The sequence below is a fragment of the Magnolia sinica genome, chromosome 10 (genome assembly GCF_029962835.1).
Source record: "Magnolia sinica isolate HGM2019 chromosome 10, MsV1, whole genome shotgun sequence".
NCBI lineage: Eukaryota > Viridiplantae > Streptophyta > Magnoliopsida > Magnoliales > Magnoliaceae > Magnolia > Magnolia sinica.
Window position 1 is genome coordinate 53,931,788 of NC_080582.1, and position 24,966 is coordinate 53,956,753.

The window sequence follows — 24,966 nt, forward strand, 5'->3', positions numbered from 1 at the left end:
TATCTATTCTTTGTTTCATATTCCGTAGTATTTATTTTAAATTTGGCATAGTCCTATTCACCCCCCTCTAGGACATATAGCTTGGCTATTTCAAAGATCCACTATGACCATTTGTTATTAAATCTCATATTGGGTATAAAGACAAAAATCATAATGACATGTGATTCTCGTGTGTTGCACTAAAGGAAATGGTTGGGAGAGAGATGTATACTCTTGATTTTTAAATGGTTCACCATGATGCTTGTATGAAATTCACTCCAACCACTAAATTGCAAAGTAAATAAATAAATAAATAAAAAGAGGCCTATGGCCTAAAAACAATTATAACTAGACATGAATCACTTGGACCACACTAATGGAAATTGGTAGAGTCCTTTACATTATATACAAGTCAACGTGAATGATAAATGTAATTGATTTTTGGGCCCATGGCCTAACATGGGGTCAAAAACTTTGTGGTTGGGGTTTATTTTACATAAATATCACATTGAGTCCAAGTTGATACACCAATTAACCATTTGCTATTGTAGTTGGCTGTGAGGGATGGTACTTAGATTGCCTAGGGCTACATGCACCATGGACAATTGCGTGCTACTAGAAGAGCATTGCAGGTCCTACCATGATGTATGCATATTATTCATGTTGTCCATCCACTTTTATAGTTCATTTTAGCGCGTGAGCACAAAAATGAGGTAGATATGGATCTCAGGTAGACCACCCATAAGAAACTGGCAATTCAACCCCCACCATTAAAAAAATTTTGGTGGCTCTACAAAAGTTTGGATCAAGCTTATATTTGTATTTTCTTTTCATCCATGACTTTGTGACTTGATCAAGAGGTTGGATGGCATATAAACATTACAATGCCCTAATATGCATGAGGTGAAAAAAATGGATGGACACCATGGATAAGACACATCTATCATGGTTTGCCTGTGGAGATTGTGTACTAGTACATAACACCGACATGGGTGCTGCTTGCTATACCATGCAATTTGGTCTTGAAAAAGTAATGCAACTTTGTTGCACCCCAGATACCAGGATGTGAGTTGGACATTATCATGGGGCACACTTTGATGTATGTATTGTATATTTATGTTATATATTTGTTTTGCTAGCTTATTTTAAGGAATGAAAAAAAATAATAATAAAAATAAAAAATAAAAACAAAACAGACACAAATATCGCAAATAAACATAGCCATGGACACTAGGAAGTTTTCCATGGTGGTCGTTTGGTGACCAATGTCTCTGTAATGACCCAGAAAATTTTGTGCCAAGACCCGAGTACTACCTCTATTTTCCTTAGATGTTATTGTGAGGTAATTAGTGCTAAACTCGATTGCTTGTGAAATTCGCATCAATTACTTTAAATTTGATCTGCATGACTCAAAACCTGTAGAATCATTAGCGCTAGGTTACTCTGAAATCTGGGATTCATCGGTAAATCCAATTGCTCTTGGGAATTTTTGAAAGCTTTGAATCAGACTTGGATCGCGCGTCGAAAGTCCAATAGCGATGATCTTAGGCAGTATTGGTCACCATGTTGGACTTGACCATCACCTCAAAAATCAAGTCCAGATGATGTTCTGGGTCGATTTGTTTGAGTCCGGAGTGAAGAGTGTGAGAACGGTGAGAAATTAAATGTGATTTTATGAAATCTGAGTCGTGTCGCTTGCGCGACGATTTTAAGCAATCTGACCATTGGATTCTGACCCAATTTCACCCTCGGTTCAGGGAAGATGGCCTAAGCAGGTCATAGTGCTTCTGGTCCTAATTGAGTGTGGTCCACCACGGCTGATCTGAAGATCCGATCAATACGAAAACTCAGCCTGACTTAGATCCATGGTCAGTGAGCTTAAGTCCGACCGCACGTAGAAAAAGGCCCATCGGAAGTGTTCCGTTGGGTAGAGAAAGGCCTGTTTTGGTTATAACCTAAGTATACCTTGGCCTTGGGGTTATTTTCATCAATGTTAGGCCTATATATAGACCTTAAAACCCTAACTCTCTTTTCCATACAAATTTCCTAACCCTAACTAAGAAAGAGAGAGGAAAAGAGAGAGAAAGTGAGAGAGAAGTTGGTGAATCATCTTAGATTCTTTCTTGTTACTCTACATCCTTAAACCTTCACTTTTGAATCGTTCTTCCGGTGATTCTAAGTTCATCTTTGGGTAAGTTAACCTAACCCTAATCTGTTTTAGAGTTTAGAATAGTTTATGTGTGTTGTAACTCATTTCTATTCTTGCCTTAGGTTATCTTGTCACTGTTGACGAAGACATATCGTCTGAATCAGTTCGGTATTCTATTTCTGGTTTAAGGTGCGGACTTTAATCGTATAGGTTATGGTTTTCAAGGCTTTCAATGTCAGCTAATGGTTTATTCTTGTTATGGATGATTTTTCACATGCCAAATGCTATGTTTATTTTGCGTTCCTGATATGCATGTGATATATTGAGATTTGTGTATTCTATGGATATGTAGGAAGTATTGTATACGTATAAAATATGAGCATGTGTTTTCCATGATTATTTGTCGTGTATTTATGCAAAATGTATGTGTGACAACTCCTTGGCAAAAGGAATTGTCCAAATGTGTGTATTCCAACATACGTCATGTATGTTGACCTATGTATTCTAAGTGTTTGTAGAAATGTCTAAATGGTCTAAAGGGTGATATGTTGACCTAATTGTGGGTGTTGAGAAGTGATTCTCAACACTCCTATTGATGTGTATGATTTCCTACATCCAAGTCACATCCTTTGTTGTTTAACTTCAAGCATTACTTATGTGTAAATCCATGTTAAGTTGATATTCTTCAAATGCTCACATACTACATGATTTGAGTTATTGTTCCATTACCATTCTAAATTGTTGATATGAATATCTATTATAGTGGAATGTGTTTGGGGCTATGAAATAGTCTAGGAAATCGGTAATCGGCCTTGAGTTCGTGGTTGAGGTTGCTTTCGCCACGTAGGACGTGATTAGACGAACCTGAGTCGTATTAGAGTTGTCGGCAGTGGTTTGGCCACACGGAGTGTTTGCGCACTCTATGTTGTTTAGTCCAACGTGCTCTCGTGCTAGTCGAGTTCGTCAACTAACTCGATTGTCCGATGTATGTTCACCATGTATGGACGCTATTATATGAATCTAGGGTACCAAACTTACCGATGAAATCCTATTAACCATTGTACATTGATCCGCTAAGACTCATGAGCCAGACATGGTGGTATGGGACACCGTGGTCAAGCTGTCGGCCTACGCTGGGGTGACGAGCCTCCCCGTAGTGACCAGTGAGCAACCAAACTCGTGAGCCGATTATGGTGTTATGGGACACTATATTCGTGCTATCGGCCTACATTGATTGGTGACGAGCCCTTTGTAGTGACCTCGAGCATACCTGGATACCGTATTGAGGTGACGAGCCTTATTGTAGTAATGAAGGTATGATAGGCGTGCATTGATTGGTGATGAACCCTTTGCAGCGACCTAAAACCATATGATCGTATGAGATGATCTAGGACTGACGACCCTAGAATGGATCACTGTGTGGAAATTGATATGAGGAAGGTACCTTAGCTTCCTAATCCTGCTATATGAAAAGGACTAATAACAACTTGGTAATCATGTCCATGCACCGCATTGCATGTGCCTGGAAGAGGTGGAGCACTTTGAGGTGATGTCATGCGTAACGTAAGATGAAGACGGTGAGGGTGTACCAGCGAGGGCATGCATCATTCTACATACATCCTTGCACTAACAAGAGTATTTAGGACATGTTTGATTGTTCTGCTTTATCATTACTGCTTGATTAAATTGATAACATGTTAACCTTTGCTTTATTGTTCTACTAAGTTGATCACTCTCTCCCACGTTCTAGGGCGGTGTTTAAACACCCACTAGACTCTGTCTTAGTTGCAAATATTGATGCGACCTCTGAGTCAGAGCAGGAGATCGAGGATGATGAGGCTGCATTTTCTTTTATGCAGTTTTCAGGCGAGTTCTAGTGAGCCTTGTTTTGATGCGTGGGATTCTGAGATTTCTTTTTGGGATTAGATGATGTCATTTAATATATGTAATTTTGTTGGCAAGACTTGTAATACAACCTGGTATGTATATGTATTTCAGGGATTTGCACATGTACACATATTTCTTTAAGTCTTCCACTTGCATTCTTCACTTATCCCTGAATTATGTTTGCAGTTTAGCTTAATCTATTCCATGTTTTATGTACTCTTACAGACAATATACATCCATCATTAAATATGTTGCATAAGTGATGTTTTGAAACTCGGGAGCTTAGTTACGCTCGACCCCCGAATTTCAGGGCATTACAAGTTGGTATCAGAGCATGAATTAGATTAAACTGGACCTGGGTTATGGTCACACACTGCACGCTGTCGCCACCTTAGTATATTTGGGTGCGAGTTTATCGTAGATTTTGTGTTAGTATCCCGTTGCTTCTATCGGCGAAAGTTTACTAAAAACGATCGCCGAGATCGAGTCTGTCCGCACTCCTGATCACACATAGCGACCCAAAATCTCTTCTAGACCATTCCTTGACGAGTCTAGATGGTTTATCATCCCATCTCAACCCTTCAATTGTCAAGAAACCTCAGTTTGTATCAGATTTTAACTTTAATGGCCCGATAGGCGTCGAATCGGACAAAGAGGCCAATCGGGGCATTTTCAGGGGGGACCCACATCGTTTTCCACATAAGGGACCACGAGGACCTTGCCCAAACGGCGAGCCATCGCCGGACGGTCCAAAGACCGGCGATGTCCTCGCCGATCAGCGGGCCAAGTCGGGCAGGTCGGTTCGGGCCGACGACTCTGTGGCCGAGTGTGGCCCACCCCTCCACGGTTTGCTGATTAAAACCCTTCCTAAACCCTATTCCCTTCACAAACCACCCTCCCAAGCTCTCCTTTTCTTCAAGTTCCTCTCAAAAGTCCACCAAAATCCTTCCCAAATCTCCTTCTTCTTCCATTTTCATGCACACCCAACCAACCCATCTCAAAACCTCAACCCCATTGCTGTTTACACTTTCTTTTCTTCTCATTTGGGCTCTCAAACTCCTTTGGGATCTCAAGTGTGTGGAAGTTTCACCATCCTTCCCATTTCTCCCATTTTTCTCATTTTCCATGGCCCTCTTTGAGTTCATCACGGCCATATTTTTCATCTCTACCCTTCTTTCTTTGATGGGGAAGAAGAGAGTGCTTATGGATGAAGCCGGGCCTAGCCGCCCAACTCGTGCACAGAGGCCAAGAGGTACCGCCGAGAGCACGACTGCCACTCGTGAATTCCAGACCAAGCAGGACCTTGATCTTCAAGCTCCCATTGAAAGAACCTTGTTGGCGGAGCTATCTCATGGAGTCTATGAAGGCCGTAGGGTCCTTTTTGAGGCTCACGTTGATCCGCGGCTATTTGACGAGTTCCTGTTGTTGGAGCATCTGGAATGGGCTGGTTGGTGTCCCTTGTTTGAGGGCGAGTATCGCACCAATGCAAGCATTGTTCGAGCTTTTTATGCCAACATTCGTGATCCTTCGTTGGAGCCTCTGCAGTTCAAGATTCCTTATGGTAGTGGTCGGGAGGCCACGGTCAACGTCGTTTTAATATCCCGACTCCTGAATGTGTCACTTGGTGAAGTGCATGCCAGTGAGAAGAATTTGAACAGTATGCGCGAGAGGGATAGTCGCACCCGGCTCTTGTGTGGTCGTCTAGTCGAATGGCAGCCTAATAGAAGCCTTCTAGCTACCAACATGACGGACGACTTCTTCTTGCTTCACCACATATGTACATTCAATATATATCCAAGGTGGAGCAACCGCAGTGAGTGTACGCGCTTGATGGTAGATTTTCTGTACCAAGTGGGGCAAGGAGCGAAGTTATGTGTGCCGATATACATCTTGCGTCAGATTATCCTTATCGCTCGTTCGACTAGGAGGACCGAATCACTCCCATTTGGCCAACTCATTTGTAAGCTTGCACATGAGTTTGGCTATAGGCTTGGGGCAGAGAAGCCGGTTCCTGTTCGTCATATTAATCTGACGACCCTTAAGCAGATGGAAATTGGTCCTCATCGACAGGCCTCAGAGAGTGAGGATGAGTCAGAGAGTGACGAGGATGAGAGTTATGCTAAGGGTGGAGCTGAGATTGAAGAAGAAACAGAGCAGGACGAGGAAGAGGTTGAGGCACAGGATACGAGTGAGAGCTCTCCTCCTGTGGCATCAGAGCAGAGCACAGATCAAGCTGCCAGGGATGCCCGTATCACTCGGCTTGAGGAAGGGCAGGCTGTTTTACGCCAGGATATCATGGATCTTCGAGGCCTTGTGAAGCATAAGTTCAAGAAGTGTAATTTCTGGAAAGACGAAGTCAAGTTCCTGGGACATGTGGTGTCTAAGGAAGGGATAGCTGTCGATCTTGCTAAGGTAGCTGCAGTTCAGGACTGGAAGCAGCCTGGCTCAGTTACTGAGGTAAGGAGCTTTCTAGGTCTAGCAGGCTATTATCGACGCTTCATTCGAGACTTCTCGAAGATAGCCAGACCGTTGTCTCAGCTGACACGGAAAGATTTGAAGTTTTCTTGGAATGAGAAGGCGAAGATAGCTTTTCAGGAGCTGAAGGACAAGTTGACGTCCGCCCCTGTGCTAGTATTGCCAGAGTAAGGGGTTAAGTATACGATATATACTGACGCCTCTCGCATTGGCCTAGGTTGTGTCCTTATGCAGAAGGACATGGTGATTGCTTATGCTTCGAGACAGTCGAGGAAATACGAAGAGAATTACCCTACACACGACCTGGAGTTGGCAGATGTCATTTTCGCATTAAAGCTCTGGAGACATTACCTCTATGGAGAGGAGTTCAAGATCTTTTGTGACCACAAAAGCCTTAAGTATATTTTCACGCAGCGTGATTTGAATATAAGGCTGCGCCAATGGATGGAAACATTGAAAGACTTTAAGTTCGATGTTTCTTACCATCCAGGCAAGGCGAACCTTGTGGTAGATGCGTTGAGTCGCAATAAGGCTATAGAGTTTGCGGCTCCGCTAATGATAGCAGAATGGGACATGTTGGAGTTTGTGCAAGACTTTGAGCAGAAACTTACGATGGAAGAGCCGTATGAGGTTATTGCACACATTCGTATACAGCCCCTCATTGACGAGAAGATAGTTGCAGCTCAGGCAGATGATGAGCTTTTGGCAAAGATGAGAAAGCAGGTTGGTACATATGAGAACTCCGACTGGAGTGTTAGTTCTGATGGGGGCTTACGTTTTCGTGGCCAGTTATGTGTCCTAGACATTCCTGACTTGAGACGGGAAGTTCTCGAGTTAGCCCATAGTTCTAAGCTTGCAATGCATCCAGGTAGCACGAAGATGTATCAGGATATGAGAAGATCTTATTGGTGGGACAACATGAAGGTTCACATTGCTGAATTTGTGTCTCGTTGTCTCACGTGCCAGCAGGTCAAGGCAGAGCATCGTCGACCTCCTAGGCTGCTGCAACCCATGCCCATAGCAGAATGGAAGTGGGACTTCATCTCTATGGATTTTATTTCAGGGTTGCCGAGAACGAGGAAGGGACATGCTCTATTTGGGTGATCGTCAACCGATTGACGAAGTTGTCTCATTTCTTACCGATCAGAGTCACAAACTCTGCAGACAAGTTGGCTAGGTTGTATATCAAGGAGATTGTACGTCTGCATGGAGTTCCCTTAGAGATCGTGTCTGACAAAGACACGCGTTTCACATCTATCTTCTGCACTCGTATCCAGGAAGCGATGGGTGTGAAATTGAAGTTCAGCATCGCGTTTCATCCGCAGACAGATGGGGAGACGGAACATGTGAATCAGATTCTGGAAGACATGTTGCGAGCTTGTGTTTTGGATTTCAAGGACAGTTGGGATGATTGTCTTCCTTATGCAGAGTTTGCGTATAATAACAGTTTCCAGGCAAGTATTGGCATGGCTCCCTATGAGGCGTTGTATGGTTGCCCGTGCAGAGCACCTCATTGCTGGGCAGAAGTTGGCAAGCGTAGTTTGATTAGCCCGGAATTGGTGCAGGTGACTTCAGAGAAAGTTGACATTATTCGACATCGACTTATGACAGCCCAGAGTAGGTAGAAGAGTTACGCTGATACGAGACGGCGATCGCTTGAGTTTGAGGTTGGAGACCATACATTTCTTAAGATTTTCCCTATGAAGGGAGTTCTGCGGTTCGGTAAGAAGGGAAAGCTTACGCCGAGATTTATTGGTCCATTTCAAATTCTGGATTGAGTGGGAGCGGTACCATACCGCCTTGCTTTGCTCACACATCTTGTGGGCATGCATAACGTATTTCATGTTTCTATGCTGAAGAAGTACGTTCCTGATCCCTTGCATATTATCAGTTGGGAGCAGGTGTAGTTGAGCGAGGATGCCACATATGTACTGCGACCAACACGTATTCTAGACAGAAAGGAGCGGGTATTGCATAGCAAGGTCATCCCTCTTGTGAAAGTTCTATGGACGCATCATAGTGAAGAAGAGGCTACTTGGAAGTCTGAAGCTGAGGTCAGAAATAGCTACCCTCAGATCCTTGAGGAATATGAGAAGGTATGAATTTCGATGATGAAATTTTCTTTAAGGGGGGTAGATTGTAATGACCCGAAAAATTTTGTGCCAAGACCCGAGTACTACCTCTATTTTCCTTAGATGTTATTGTGGGGTAATTAGTGTTAAACTCGATTGCTTGTGAAATTCGCATCAATCAATTTAAATTTGATCCGCATGACTCAAAACCTGTAGAATCATTAGCGCTAGGTTACTCTGAAATTTGGGATTCATCGCTAAATCCAGTTGCTCTTGAGAATTTTTGGAAGCTTTGGATCGGACCTAGACCGTGCGTCGAAAGTCCGATAGCGATGATGTTAGGTAGTATTGGTCACCATGTTGAACTTGACCATCACCTCAAAAATCAAGTCCAGATGATGTTCTGGGTCGATTTGTTTGAGTCCGGAGTGAAGAGTGTGAGAACGATGAGAAATTAAATGTGATTTTATGAAATCTGAGTCGTGTCGCTTGCGCGACGATTTTAAGCAATCTGACCGTTGGATTCTGACCTAATTTCATATTCAGATCAGGGAAGATGGCCTAGGCATGTCATAGTGCTTGTGGTCCTGATCGAGTTTCGGTGACCGTTGAATTGAGTGTGGTCCGCCACGGCTGATCTGAAGATCCGATCGGTACGAAAACTCAGCCTGACCTAGATTCATGGTCAATGAGCTTAAGTCCGACCGCACGTAGAAAAAGGCTCACCAGAAGTGTTCCGTTAGATTGAGAGAGGCATGTTTTGGTTATAACCTAAGTATACCTTGGCCCTGGGGTTATTTTCATCAATGTTAGGCCTATATATAAACCTTAAAACCCTAACTCTCTTTTCCATACGAATTTCCTAACCCTAGCTAAGAAAGAGAGAGGAAAAGAGAGAAAGTAAGAGAGAAGTTGGTGAATCATCTTAGATTCTTTCCTGTTACTCTACATCCTTAAACTTTCACTTTTGAATCGTTCTTCCGGCGATTCTAAGTTCATCTTTAGGTAAGTTAACCTAATCCTAATCTGTTTTAGAGCTTAGAATAGTTTATGTGTGTTGTAGCTCATTTTTATTCTTGCCTTAGGTTATCTTGTCACCGTTGACGAAGACATATCGTCTGAATCAGTTCGGTGTTCTATTTCTAGTTTAAGGTGAGGACTTTAATCGTATAGGTTATGGTTTTCAAGGCTTTCAATGCCAGTTAATGGTTTATTCTTGTTATGGATGAGTTTTCACATGCCAAATGCTATGTTTATTTTGCGTTCCTGATATGCATGTGATATATTGAGATTTGTGTATTCTATGTATATGTAGGAAGTACCGTATACGTATAAAATATGAGCATGTGTTTGCCATGATTATTTGTCGTGTATTTATGCAAAATGTATGTGTGACAACTCCTTGGCAAAAGGAATTGTCCAAATGTGTGTATTCCAACATACGTCATGTATGTTGACCTATGTATTTTAAGTGTTTATAGAAATGTCTAAATGGTCGAAAGGGTGATATGTTAACCTAATTGTGGGCGTTGAGAAGTGATTCTCAACACTCCTATTGATGTGTATGATTTCCTATATCCAAGTCACATCCTTTGTTGTTTAACTTCAAGCATTACTTATGTGTAAATCCATGTTAAGTTGATATTCTTCAAATGCTCACATACTACATGATTTGAGTTATTGTTCCATTACTATTCTAAATTGTTGATATGAATATCTATTGTAGTGGAATGTGTTTGGGGCTATGAAATAGTCCAGGAAATCGGTAATCGGCCTTGAGTTCGTGACTGAGGTTGCTTTCGCCACGTAGGACTTGATTAGACGAACCCGAGTCATATTAGAGTTGTCAGCAATGGTTTGGCCACATGGAGTGTTTGCGCACTCTATGTCATTCAGTCCAACGTGCGCTCGTGCTAGTTGAGTTTGTCAAGTAACCCGATTGTCCGATGTATGTTCACCATGTATGGACGCTATTATATGAATCTAGGGTACCAAACTTACCGATGAAATCCTATTAACCATTGTACCTTGATTCGCTAAGACTCATGAGCCGGACATGGTGGTATGGGACACCGTGGTCGAGCTCTCGGCCTACGATGGGGTGACGAGCCTCCCCTTAGTGACCAGTGAGCAACCAAACTCGTGAGCCGATTATGGTGGTATGGGACACTATATTCGTGGTGTCGGCTTACATTGATTGGTGACGAGCCCTTTGTAGTGACCTCGAGCATACCTGGATACCGCATTGAGGTGACGAGCCTTATTTTAGTAATGAAGGTATGATAGGCGTGCATTGATTGGTGACGAGCCCTTTGCAGTGACCTAAAACCATATGATCGTATGAGATGATCTAGGACTGACGACCCTAGAATGGATCACTGTGTGGAAATTGATATGAGGAAGGTACCTTAGCTTCCCAATCCTGCTGTATGAAAATGACTAATAACAACTTGGTAATCATGTTCATGCACCGCATTGCATGTGCCTGGAAGAGGTGGAGCACTTTGAGGTGATGTCATGTGTAACGTAAGATGAAGACGGTGAGGGTGTACCGGCGAGGGCACGCGTCATTCTACATACATCCTTGCACTAACAAGAGTACTTAGGACATGTTTGATTATTCTGCTTTATCATTACTGCTTGATTGAATTGATAACATGTTAACCTTTGCTTTATTGTTCCACTGAGTTGATCACTCACTCCTACGTTCTGGGGCGATGTTTAAACACCCACCAGACTCTGTCTTAGTTGCAGATATTGATGCGACCCCTGAGTCAGAGCAGGAGATCGAGGATGATGAGGCTGCATTTTCTTTTATGCAATTTTCAGGCGAGTTCTAGTGAGCCTTTTTCTGATGCGTGGGATTCTGGGATTTCTTTTTGGGATTAGATGATGTCATTTAATACATGTAATTTTGTTAGCAACACTTGTAATACGACCTGGTATGTATATGTATTTCAGGGATTTGCACATGTACACATATATTTCTTTAAGTCTTCCGCTTGCGTTCTTCACTTATCCCTGAATTATGTTTGCAGTTTAGCTTAATCTATTCCATGTTTTATGTACTCTTACAGACAACATACATCCATCATTAAATATGTTGCATAAGTGATGTTTTGAAACTCGGGAGCTGAGTTATGCTCGACCCCCGAATTTCAGGGCGTTACATGGACCTATGATGTAAGGTTTGGATTGTTGGAGGACTTATAGTGGCGGAGTCCTCCCTATGGTCATGATAAATAAATAAATAAAAATAAAAATAAAATCGGATGGAGGGCGTACGTCACCAAAATTGTATTGCGTACTAAGTTACTCAGTACACTCTTATCATATTGAGTAAGCTCAGTTGGGCCCACCTTGAATGTATATGGACTATCCACGCCGTCCATCCATTTTTCCATCTAATTTAAGGGGTTGATTCCAAAATTGAAGCATATCTAAAGATCAAGTGAATCATACCATAGGAAAGGAAACAGTGAGTATAATGATTTCCATCGTTGAAACCTTGCTAAGCCCCACAGTGACGTTTAATTGTCATTCAACCTGTTCATGAGATTAGAAAGACATGGATGAACGGTAAACACAGATATAAGCTTGATCCAAAACTTCAACTGTAGACGTTCAAATCAACTATTTCCTGTAGTGTGGTCCATTTGAACATTTTATATGATTAATTTTTGGGCTCAAACACTAAAATTATCTAGGAAAATGGATGGACGAAGTGGATAAAATAAATAAATCAAGGTGGACCTGACTGAGTTTATTAGTAATCACTACGCAATCTGCTTCCCAACGTCACCGATCCTAGGTGGCAAGTATGCGCTCTTGAATCAGCTATTGGAAATGTAATCTTTCTTCTTAATCAAGTAGTGTTTTGTAAATTGGTCATTATTTCATTAAAGTGTTGTGTTGATGTCAGCACAAATGACGTGGACCAATTAATCTTTGTCTAGCAACTCTATCACTTTGTCTAGTGAATCATGTCACTTTGTCCGCTAATCTCGTCACTTTCTCAAATTAGACCCCATCACTTTGTCTGACCATTGGAAATAATCCCCATTCATAGATCAAGCAATCTGACCATTGATTTTAAGACATGATCATCATATTCTCACTTGTCCATCATAACCAATTGCTCAGTCAAATATACACTGCTAGATAGAGACATCTAACCGTCTGCTTTGATTTTGGACCACCCGATCGTAGTAAACTAGCTACTTGATCTCTGCATCCTCTCGTACACACATCAAGTTGAGATTCTAATCTATTCATCTTATTCATCACCAATGAATATGCTTAGGTTACCATCAACACTACAATCTGAAAAATTGGCACATGTGAACAAGACACATAAACCTAACGATACACATGTTCTACCCCCTAATCACTCTAGAAACCCACCTTGTGTTCATTCATTTACAAAACTGACAGTACAATCACCTGAATACATGACTAGAATACCAATTATTAAGTCTTCTTATTTCTAGCATGTCATCTAACCATCCATCGTATTTGGATCCCCCAAATGGGCCATCAGAATATTAGGATAATTTAGTCACTATGAAGATCTTAGATTATATGATCAAACCATTATGTAATGTTTCAATCAGATATCTGCAACCTCGGTCTTGAAATACGGAGTGTGTTAGCCAGTTAAAAGAGTATCTTGGACATCTCTTAGAGATCGGGACCCAAACTTGACCGATGGAAAGAGCATGGAAAACGAGGAATGCCTGCCCAATTTTAAGACAATCAGACAGTGCGTTCCGACATAATAAATGACATAAGTTATTTGAGAATTCCAAGGCAAATTTGTAAATATGGTTAACACTATGCATGGCAGAGCGTAAGTTATTTTAGCGGTGAGGGTTGTCCCACACTGCGAACAACAATCGTGTGGTCCATATAGGGCTCGGATCTACTTTATATTTGGGCCTATGGCCCAACACGACCTTGCAAATCCGGTGAAATACATAAATTTTCTGAAAGACCAAACACCATGTCAGACCTCACCTTTTCCCGTCATCCATTAAACCAAGAAATTCACGCAAAAGAGGTAATTGACTTTCCACACGAAAGCCCTTTTCAGCTGTGAACATTGACCTCACCTTGACCTATGGTGTGGCCCACCCAGAGCTCAGACCTGCTTCATATTTTGGCTGTTGGGGCAACACATTGTGGATATTTTGATCAAGCGACTTGATCCCCTAGAAACCCATAGTAGTGGCCCCACTGAATCATGCAAACTTGAGTTTTAAAATTGTTCATTTTTGGCACCATGTCCTCACATAAGCTCACAAAACGGATGACGGAGAGGATTTCTCACAAACATCACAGTGGGCCCCACCTGGGTTCCAGTGCAGGAACTTTCTGCGGAAGTCTTCCATAGAAAATCCGCGTCCCTGGAAGGGTAATTTTTCTTCTTAATCAAGTGGTATTTTGTAAACTATTTTTTATTTTATTAAAGAGCTGGGCTGATGTCAGTACAAATGACGTGGACCAATTAAATTCCAGGATACGGGGAGCCAGGGTGCGCTGGAAACAAGAGGATCCACTCTCCTGCAAATATTATATAGACAATAAATGCAAGAAGGGCCAGATTCATGTTGACGTCAGATGTTGGATCCATTCAATCTGTAAATATTATGCAGACAATGAATGAAATGAAGGGCCAGATTCGCAGGATTACAACATGCCAGAACACCTTCTAGCCACCTCATTCTCTCTACATGAAAGCAATCTTCTCATTCCTGAGGGAGATATGAGTTGGTCTCATGAAGAAAAGAGCAGTATCGAGCTTTCATTTGGGGCATGTGACTAAGAAATGAGGAAGATCTAAACGTGAAATTTAAACCTTTAAAAGAGATTGGAAATCTGGAAAAGCCAAGATGCATTCTTTGAGTCCTTTATTACTTCTATAATGAAGATATAACTTAATTATGTAAAGTATATAGGAAAAAAAAAAAATGCAATTAGATGGCGTTGTTGATGCTGAATAAGAAGAAAACGAGGAGGGGAAGAGGATCTATACCGGGATATTCTTCTTAGAAACTGCAAGATGAAGGATGGTGTTGTCATCATCATCCTTCATTTTCACAAACTCATCATCTTCGCTATTCTCTACACACTCTAAGATCGACTTCACGGACTCAAAGCGGTTATGATTCACACACAGGTGCAAAATTGGCTCCCTGCGACCCGTCAAAACTCGAGTCGCTATTCTCTTTGCACAAATAAGCTCCTTCACCACCTTCACCCGACCTTTGAGTGCTGCTGCATGGAGAGGAGTCCTTCCGTCTTGGTCACGAACAAGGCACATATTGGGGTCGATCTTCAAGAGCTCTTTTACCATATCTACATGCCCTTTTGCTGATGCCAAGTGCAAAGGCGAGGATCGTTCAGAATCCAAAACACTGGCAAGTCCTGGATTTCTACTTAAGATCTCCTTCGCAAACTCGACGTGCCCAAAGAGAGCGGCCACGTGCAAAGGGGTCTCAGAAAAGTTAACTGCTCTATTGAGAATGAACGAATCTTCTTCAAGCAATCTAGTCAAGGAATCAACATCCCCCTTTAGAGCTGCTTCGTGAAGCCGAGCATCCATTCTCTTTTTGTTGCTCAGCTATAGATGGATGATATCCCACAAATAAACTGAACCTGAAGCTGTAAGTGTGAGGGTATCATTACTTCTTCTCAACCATTTATTCGTAGGCTGCTGATTGAAGGGTTAGAATTTTCTGTCCTGGAAACTTTCCATCACCGAATGGTGGGCCCGCAGCATGTCTAAAGTCTTTGCTTAGGACGGGTTTGGCTGGTGATCGCTGTAATGTGTAGTTGATATCCAGCATGTTGATTAGGTCAAATAACCCGGGTAACACCTTAGTGGGCGTTACCCTTATCATGTGGGGCCCACCTAGATGATTATTTATTTATTTATTTATTTATTATTATTATTTTATTTTATTTTTTGTGTATATCCACGCTAGCTGTTCATCCGTTTTTACTTATCATTTTAGGAAGTGATCCAAAAATTAAGCAGATGCAAATCTCAGGTGAATCACACCACTGGAAACCGTGATGAATGACCATGAAATACTTTTTGTGGGCCACACAAGTTTTGGATCAAACTCATCTTTATATTTTCCCTTCATTGATGTCTGTATTTACTAATCAATGGGTCGGATGAAAAAGAAACATTACAGTGGGTGTTACTGTGGGCCCTAGGAAGTTTTTAACGGTGGGAGTTTAGTCACAACCTTTTCTTTCGGTGTGGTCCACCTGAGTTGGATCTGGTTGACCTTTTGGAACAGCTTCTTAAACTGGGCTGGAAAATCGGATGGACGGCGTGGATATGCAATACATCATTAAGGTGGGCCCGAAGGTCAGGTAAGACCCACTAATGTGTTACCCGGGTAACACCTAGTCCGCCCCCAAAGAAGGAATCTAGAGTTTTGTGTCGGTGTCCGCCAGATTAGGTTTGACTTGTGCTCTCGTCCGTAGCACTCACACATTGGTGCCGAACTATATCGTACGTAAATGTCTTTTTTTTTTTCTTTCCAATATTTCGACACAAAATCCTTGATATACACCTGTTACAATATATTTCATAATGATATACACCTGTTATATAATATATTTCATCATATTCATATTCACATCCATCTAAAGCCAAACTAATGAAAAGAGAGAGAACACATGAGAGGTGATCTTTATTTCCTTTCATGGATTCAAGCTGCATGTGCCCTACCCAACTTCCTATAAGGAGAAATTATATGGGTCTTAGAATAATGTCGGTGACAAATCCACCTTGTCTATTGATATTATTATATTGTGTTAGCATATGACTCTAAAAATGAGATAAATGCAAATCTCAAATAATCTATGCTATAAGAGATAGTGGAGATGGAAATAGATGCATTGTGATGTTTGAGTTCGAGTATGCTTGCCAACAAAGCAAGATTTTCTTGTTTGTTGCCATGTGATTGGGCTACATTATTACATTAATCGGGTTCGGGTTCGGGATCGGGTTTAGGTTTGGGTTTTCAAGTTTAGGTTTAGATTTAGGTTAGGGAGTTGAGATTAGGATTAGGTATAGGTTTAAGTTTAGGGATTTGAGAATACATTTACGTTTAGGTTTTAGATTATAGCTTTAGGTTATAGGTTTAGGTTTAGGTTTTAGGTTTAGGTTAAGGTTAGGTTATAGGTTATAAGTTTAGGTTATATGTTATAGGTTATAGGTTTTGATTTAGGTTAAGGTTATAGGTTTAGGTTTAGGTTTAGGTTTAGGTTATAGGTTTAGGTTAAGGTTTAAGTTTTGGTTATAGGTTATACGTTATAGGTTATAGCTTTAGGGAATTGAGAATATGTTAAGGTTTAGGTTTAAGAATTCGGGATCGGGTTTGAGATCGGGTTTAGGTTTGGGTTTTCAAGTTTAGGTTTAGGTTTAGGTTTAGGTTAGGGAGTTGAGATTAGGATTAGGTGTAGGTTTAGGTTTAGGGATTTGGGAATACATTTAGGTTTTAGGTTTAGATTTTATGTTATAGGTTATGGTTTAGGTTTTAGGTTTAGGTTAAGGTTAAGGTTAGGTTATAGGTTATAAGTTTAGGTTTTATAGGTTATAAGTTAAGGTTTAGGTCATAGGTTTTGGTTTAAGTTAAGGTTATAGGTTTAGGTTTAGGTTAAGGTTTAGGTTTAGGTTATAGGTTTAGGTTAAGGTTTATGTTTAGGTTATAAGTTATAGCTTTATGCAATTGAGAATAGGTTAAGGTTTAGGTTTAGGAAATCGGGTTCGGGTTCGGGATCATGTTTAGGTTTGGGTTTTCAAGTTTAGGTTTGGATTTAAGTTAGGGAGTTGAGATTAGGATTAGGTATAGGTTTAGGTTTAGGGATTTGAGAATATATTTAGGTTTTAGGTTTAGGTTTAGGTTTTAGGTTTAGGTTTAGGTTTAGGTTATAAGTGTAGGTTATAGGTTAAGGTTTAAGGAATTAAGTTTAGGTTATAGGTTATAGGTTATACGTTATAGGCTAAGGTTTCGGCTATAGGTTAAGGTTTAGGTTTAGGTTATAGGTTTAGGTTTAGGTTAAGGTTTAAGTTTAGGTTATAGGTTATGGGATTTGAGAATAGGTTTAGGTTATAAGTATAGGTTTAGGTTAATGTTGTACGTTATAGGTTTGGGTTATAAGTTTATGTTAATGTTGTAGGTCATAGGTTTAGGTTTTTAGGTTTAGGTTTTTAGGTTTAGGTTTAGGTTTAGGAATTGAGAATACATTTACGTTTTAGGTTTAGGTTTATGTAAGCCCCGTATCCTAGACCGTACCGTTCTATAGACTTCCGCGGTCTTCTCGGTCGAATTCCGGCAACCTTCAACCCTTAACCGGTATTAGCGCGCGACCCTAATTCACATGTCATCAACCTGAGTCGACTCAACTCAAGACTTTTACCATAGCGATCGCGCCGTCGCCGTGGTTCCGATGCCGCGACTCGCGCGCCGAGGCGATACCCTGGTCGGGAGATGTGGGCCAGCGTTCAGTGCGAGAAAAAGGCCGCAAGTTGCAAAACTCGAGAGAATCTCTACGACTTGTCATATCAATCAATCCCATCATATCAAGTACATGTCAAGTACACATCACCTTTCTCCCTTTCCCAAGCAAGCCCCAAAGTCAAAAATCTCTTACACACCCATCACTCACCACATCCATCACTCCATCACCCATCACTCTCTCTCCCTTTACAAGTCTCTCTCTCTCATTTTCAAACTCATTCCCAAGCAAGAGTGAAAACACCATACGTCCAAGCCTTTCCAAGCATTCCCAAGCAACAAGTGTAGCCCACCTTTCCTACCCCTTCATCTCCCATCTCAACCATCCAAACCTCACCTCCTCCGTTGGAATCAAAGCTAAGGAGCTAAGGGAGCCAAGGGAGCAAGAAGATCAAGCGGTGGGTGTGTCATAGGTTAGATTTTCATATGTTTATAATGGGCCAAGTGAGGCCAACCGATCAATGGTTTGGATCTCACTTTGAACCCTAAGATGTAGCCGATGGCCCACTTGGATCATCATGATCATTCCATGATGGGGCCATTCTCCATGGACCCCATCATGATGTTTATTTTCCTTGCATACTTAGGGTCATCTAGACTGTCTATTTTAGTGGAGAAGGGATCTCTACCATTGAATTTTAATTTAATGGGCCCACATGTAATGGGGCCCACTTGATTTATGTTGTAGATCATTGAAGGGAGGGCCCATAGTGCCGGGGTCCCTCCATCATGCGTGTCCCACTCTCTATCTCTCTCTTTCCCTCTCTATTTTAATTTTTTCTTTATGTGATCATAACATGGTTGTATGGCCCACCTAGATGGACCCCACCACGAGGTATGTATTTTTATCCAAACATCTTAAAGTGGGGCCCACCTTATATGTGTAGTAACCACACCATCCATCATTTGGTGGCCCACCTAAGCAGAGCCCACTTCAAATACATATGTAAGGCTAAACCATCCAGCGTCCCTGGACGCTGGACAAAAAGGGAAAACACAAATATCAGCTTGTTTCCAAGCTCATGGGTGGCCCACTCATGTAGGCCCCACCTTGATGCAGGTGTTCAATCCACGCCGTCTATCCTATATACCAACTCATTTTAGGTGTTAAGCCAAAAAAATGAGGTTGATCAAATCATTTGGTAGGCCATACCTTAGCAAACAGTAATCTCCACCGTTTAAAGTCCCCCAGATTTTTCCATACACTGAAAAATGCCCAATATTGGACTTGATGGATGTGTTATGGGCTGTAGAAATCAGTGGGCATGGTGGATTCTTCTGATGTGGGCCCCATGTACAAAAAACCTTGGAAAAACCAAGATTTCAAAAATAAAAAAATAAAAATATAGGCAGCAGCGTTGCTGCTGCTGTTGTCAGAAGAGCAGGCAGCGCCTGCTACTGCGTGCGACGGGCAGGCGGACGGACAGCAACCCACGGCTCTAACCGTGGGCCCCACCTTGATGTTTATTTATCATCCAACCGGTTCACGAGGTGGGCCACTCCCAGCTGTGGGCCCCCTCCAAATTTCAGCTCCATCCACAACTCAGGTGGCCCACACTATAGGAAACAGTAATATTAAATTTTTACCGTTGAAACTGTTTTGTGGGCCACAGAAGTTTTGGATCAAGATGAAATTTGTGTTTTTCCTTTCACTCAGGTCTGTGTGACCTTATCAACAGGTTGGATGGCAGGAAAATATTATGGTGGACCACACATGTGGAACCCACCATTGACTGTATGTATTGCCACACCGTCCACGGCTGTGGACGGTGGAACCCACCATGATGTATCAGTTTTATTCACACCGTTTAGCGGACGGTGGAGCCTACGGTGATGCATGTGTTTTATTCCCACTGTCCATGCACGTTAGCACACTCCATGGGTCTCACGTGATGTATTTATGCCTCCAAACCTTTCTGATGGTGGGACCCACTGTTGGGCTGATGCCAGTAAGTACCATGGGCCCCACGTGATGTACATGATCATCCCAGCCGTCCTGATAGTGGGACCCGCACCTGGACAAAATTTGGATGGTGCTGATGTATATGGACAATGTTTGGGCAGTGTTATCATCATTAATGGGCCACGTGCCCCATGGGTTGATAGTGTACAGTGATGCATGTGTTACACCTACAATTATTGAAGTGAGTTTGGTGTGGTCCAAGCCCACTTGAGGACTATGGGTGCGGCCCATCCATGAAGCCATCATGATGTATTTTGGCCCATGGGCGGGGCCCACCTATTGTATGGTTAGGCCCAATTCGTGTGGCCCATTTGATGTATTAGGGGCCCATGGGTTAAGGCCCATTAAGATGTATTGGAGCCTATGGGTTGAGGCCCATTTGATGTACATATGGGGCCCAATTGTTGTGGCTCATTTGTTACACATAAGACCCATGAGATTAGGCCTATTTGATGCATTCTAAGGCCCACGGGTTATGACCCATTACAATGCACATAAGGCCCATTGGTGCGGCCCATTGATGTGGCCCACTTGATGAATATAAGGCCCATATGATATGGCCCATTTGACGTATTTAAGGCCCAATGGGATGTACCTAAGGTCCATTGCAATGTGTGATCCCAACATGGTTTATGTAATGATGTTTACGATGGGCTACGCCTTGGGAGCAATGGTGGTTTGACGTCCACATTACAAGTATAGTGTTGGTTAAATGTCTGCATTATAACTTTTCCTAGGGCCCATTGTTAGGCTCGTACGTGTAATGTGTAGGCCGTCTAGGCCCATCTTCATTATGAACATCATCCATCCTATATAACATGCTTAGTTCCATGATTCATGATCATATGCATCATACGTATGCTTGATATGAGAAATGACTGATCATAGCATATGCCTTCGGGCAGATTGCTTAGGGGCTCCCGAATAGGAGGTGTTGCCCTACATGAGCGTACGATATGCGCAAGATTGCTGTATGACTGGATAGTGTGATTCATGCATTCACATTATGTGATATGGTTATTGTACGCCCTAGCGACATCAGGGTCGTGGCCTCCACAGACGTATCGTGGTTGGCAGGATTAGATACCAAAAATATTATTCTATATGGGGTGCTATAGATATCCCTGGGTGAAAGTCCCTAAACCCTTATGGTACCAAGAGGTTGCTCCAACGTCAAGACCGAGTGGGTGCATGAGTGCCGAGTGCCGATTACCAGACGGTTGCTCTTTCCACTGTGTCATGGTCAGTTGAAAGGGGGTGCGGCCTTACTCGCCCGAGAGGAGGGGACAAAGCTAGGCTGAGTCTGACTAGCTCGAGGAATGGTCCGCTATTGGCGAGCCGAGCCTGATATTGACAGGCAGATAGTGAGGTCTTTTCCACTCACCTTATTACGCGCGATGGGGCGACAATCTGGCTTAGAGTGTATTAGACTCTGGTGATATCCCAGAGTTGAGTTATATTGATATGTGGACTTAGATGAGGATACGCATGCCTAAGTTGCATTTTACACCGCATGGCCCTGGTACGGCTAATAGCATTCATGGATTCATCAGCATATTCCGCATTACTCTGATACTGCATAACTACTACCTTGTGCACACACTTTCACCGCCCTCTAAGCTTTCCATAAGCTTATGCATGACCGTTGCGTGCAGGTAACGTTGGAGCACAACAGCACTGAGGCAGGAGTGCTTTGTTGATCATCTTGGAGTTTTTTTTATTTATCATCATTGTATTTCCCTTTATGCTCATTGTACTTTTAAAGTTTTTGATCATAGTGAAAATGTGATGGAGTTTTTGGTTGTTGCTTGTGGGTTATGCCTTTAGTTATGCTTATTATGAATCAAACTGATGTTGAAAATCCTCCTCGTAGCATCCTAGGATCGAAACCTGACGAATGGGCGCTGGGAGCCGAGAATGGGGTTCTATGGAGGCTGTCGGCGCCGAATTCGGCGATCGGGAATTTTGTGAGCCCGGTTTCCGAGTTTGGGGCATGACAGTTTAGGTTTTACGTTTAGGTTAAGGTTACAGGTTTAGGTTTAGGTTTAAGTTTAGGTTATAAGTGTAGGTTATAGGTTTAGGTTTAGGTTAGGTTATAGGTTAAGGTTTAAGGAATTGAGTTTAGGTTATAGGTTATAGGTTATAAGTTAAGGTTTAGGTTTAGGTTATAGGTTTTGGGATTTGTGAATAGGTTTAGGTTATAAGCATAGGTTTAGGTTTAGGTTTAGGGATTTGAGAATACATTTAGGTTTTAGGGTTAGGTTTAGGTTTTACATTTAGGTTAAGGTTCCAGGTTTAGGTTATAAGTTTAGGTTTAGGTTATAAGTGTAGGTTATAGGTTTAGGAAATCAGGTTCGGGTTCGAGTTCAGGTTTAGGTTTTGGTTTTCAAGTTTAGGTTTAAGTTAAGGAGTTGAGATTAGGATTTGGTATAGGTTTACATTTAGGAATTTGAGAATACATTTAGGTTTTAGGTTAAGGTTTAGGTTTTAGGTTTAGGTTTAAGTTTAGGTTATAAGTTATAGGTTATAGGTTATAGCTATAGGGAATTGAGAATAGGTTAAGGTTTAGGTTTAGGAAATCGGGTTCAGGTTCGGGATCAAGTTTACGTTTGGGTTTTCAAGTTTACGTTTAGGTTAAGGAGTTGAAATTAGGATTAGGTGTAGGTTTAGGTTTAGGGATTTGAGAATACATTTAGTTTTACGTTTAGGTTTAGGTTTTAGGTTAAGGTTAAGGTTATAGGTTTAGATTTAGGTTTAGGTTTAGGTTATAGGTTATAGGTTATAAGTTATAGCTATAGGGAATTGAGAATATGTTAAGGTCTAGGTTTAGGAAATCGGGTTCGGATTTGGATTTAGGTTTGGGTTTTCAAGTTTAGGTTTAGGTTAAGGAGTTGAGATTAAGATTAGGCGTAGGTTTAGGTTTAGGGATTTGAGAACACGTTAAGGTTTAGATTTAGAAAATCGGGTTCAGGTTCGAGATCAGGTTTACGTTTGGGTTTTTGGTTAAGGTTTAGGTTATAGGTTATAAGTGTAGGTTTAGGTTTAGGTTTTACGTTTATGTTATAGGTTATAGGTTTAGGTTATAGGTTTTGGGATTTGAGAATAGGTTTATATTATAAGTATAGGTTTAGGTTATAAGAATAGATTTAGGTTATAAGTATAGGTTTAGGTTTAATGTTTAGGTTAAGGTTATAGGTTTAGGTTATAGGTATAGGTTTAGGTTTAAGTTATAAGTGTCAGTTATAGGTTTAGGTTTATGTTAGGTTATAGGTTAAGGTTTAAGGAATTGAGTTTAGGTTATAGGTTTAGGTTATAGGTTAAGGTTATAGGTTAACGTTTAGGTTTAGGTTATAGGTTTTGGGATTTAAGAATAGGTTTAGGTTATAAGTTTAGGTTTAGGTTGGGTTATAGGGAATTGAGTTTAGGTTATAGGTTTAGGTTAAGGTTTAGGTTTAGGTTATAGGTTTTGGGATTTGAGAATAGGTTTAGGTTTAGGTTAGGTTATCGGTTAAGGTTTAGGGAATTGAGTTTAGGTTATAAGTTTAGGTTATAGGTTAAGGTTATAGGTATAGGTTATAGGTTTAAGTTAAGGTTTAGGTTTAGGTTATATTGGTTTAGGTATAGGCTTAGGTTATGGGTTATATGTTTAGGTTTAGGTTTAAGAATTTGGGTTCGGGTTCGAGTTTGGGTTCGGGTTTATGTTCGGGTTTAGGTTATAGGTTTAGGTTTAGGCTATAGGTTATAGGTTTAGGTTAAGGTTTAGGTTTAGGTTATAGGTTTAGATTAAGGTTTAGGTTTAGGTTAATATTGTAGGTTATAGGTTATAAATATAGGTTATTGGTTTAGGTTATAAGTGCAGGTTATAGGTGGTTTAAGTTATAGGTTAGAAGTTTAGGTTTAGGTTTAGGGTTTAGGTTATAAGTCTAGGTTTAGGTTAATGTTGTAGGTTATAGTAGCGAATTGAGAATACATTTATGTTTTAGGTTTAGGTTTAGGTTTAAGGTTTCGGTTTATGTTTAGGAATTCAGGTCAAGGTTTAGGAAATTAAGTGTAGGTTATTAATTTAGGTTTAGGTTTAGGTTATAGGTTAAGGTTTAAGGAATTGAGTTTAGGTTATAGGTTATAGGTTTAGGTTTAGGTTATAGGTTTAGGTTCAGGTAAGGCTATAGGTTAAGGTTTAGGGAATTGAGTTTAGGTTATAAGTTATAGGTTTAGGTTATAGGTTGTAGGTTAAAGTTTAGGTTATAGGTTGTAGGTTAAAGTTTAGGTTATAGGTTAAGGTTTAGGTTGAGGTTATAGGTTTAGGGTGTGGTTTAGGTTAAGAGTGTAGTCCCTGCAAATACAGATATAAACACGGCCTGTCCAAATGGCCAGACCACTCCAATGTTATCCATAGGAAACGGACAACTTCATCATGGTCATAACAGCGGTTCCCACCTTCCAAGGACCCCCACTTAACATCCGGATAGCTCTGACGCACATTCGAGTCTGCTCCATCAATTTCAAGCAAATACATAAACATGGCCTATCCAAATAGCTAGACTACTCCAATATTGTCCATAGGAAATGGACAGCTTCATCATGGACCCCCACTCAACATCCGGATAGCTCCGACATACATCTAGGTCTACTCTATCAATTTTGAGCAAATACATAAACACGGCCTGTCCAAATGGCCAGGCCACTCCAATGCTGTCCATAGAAAATTGACAGCTTCATCATGGTCGTAATAACAGTTCCCACCTTCCAAGGACCCCCACTCAACGTCAGGATAGCTCTGACGCACATCTGGGTCTGCTCCATCAATTTCGAGCTAATACATTTATAGTAGTTGATAAGAGTCACTAGACAGACTAAAAACAATACGAAAGGATCCAGCCAAAACGCTGGGAATGAACTCTC

The 24,966-nt window shown here is 41.3% G+C and overlaps 1 protein-coding gene across 1 annotated transcript in view; it reads right to left on the reverse strand.

Annotated features, from left to right (window-relative positions):
• The window catches only part of LOC131257471 (ankyrin repeat-containing protein BDA1-like), a 58,550-nt gene extending 43,363 nt beyond the window's left edge, over nucleotides 1-15,187 (reverse strand). The window contains exon 1 of the mRNA XM_058258304.1: nucleotides 14,597-15,187. Coding sequence (XP_058114287.1) covers nucleotides 14,597-15,166 — 570 coding nt within the window. The 5' untranslated portion in view covers nucleotides 15,167-15,187. The remainder of the gene's footprint in view (nucleotides 1-14,596) is intronic.
• Between the last annotated feature and the right edge of the window lie 9,779 nt (nucleotides 15,188-24,966).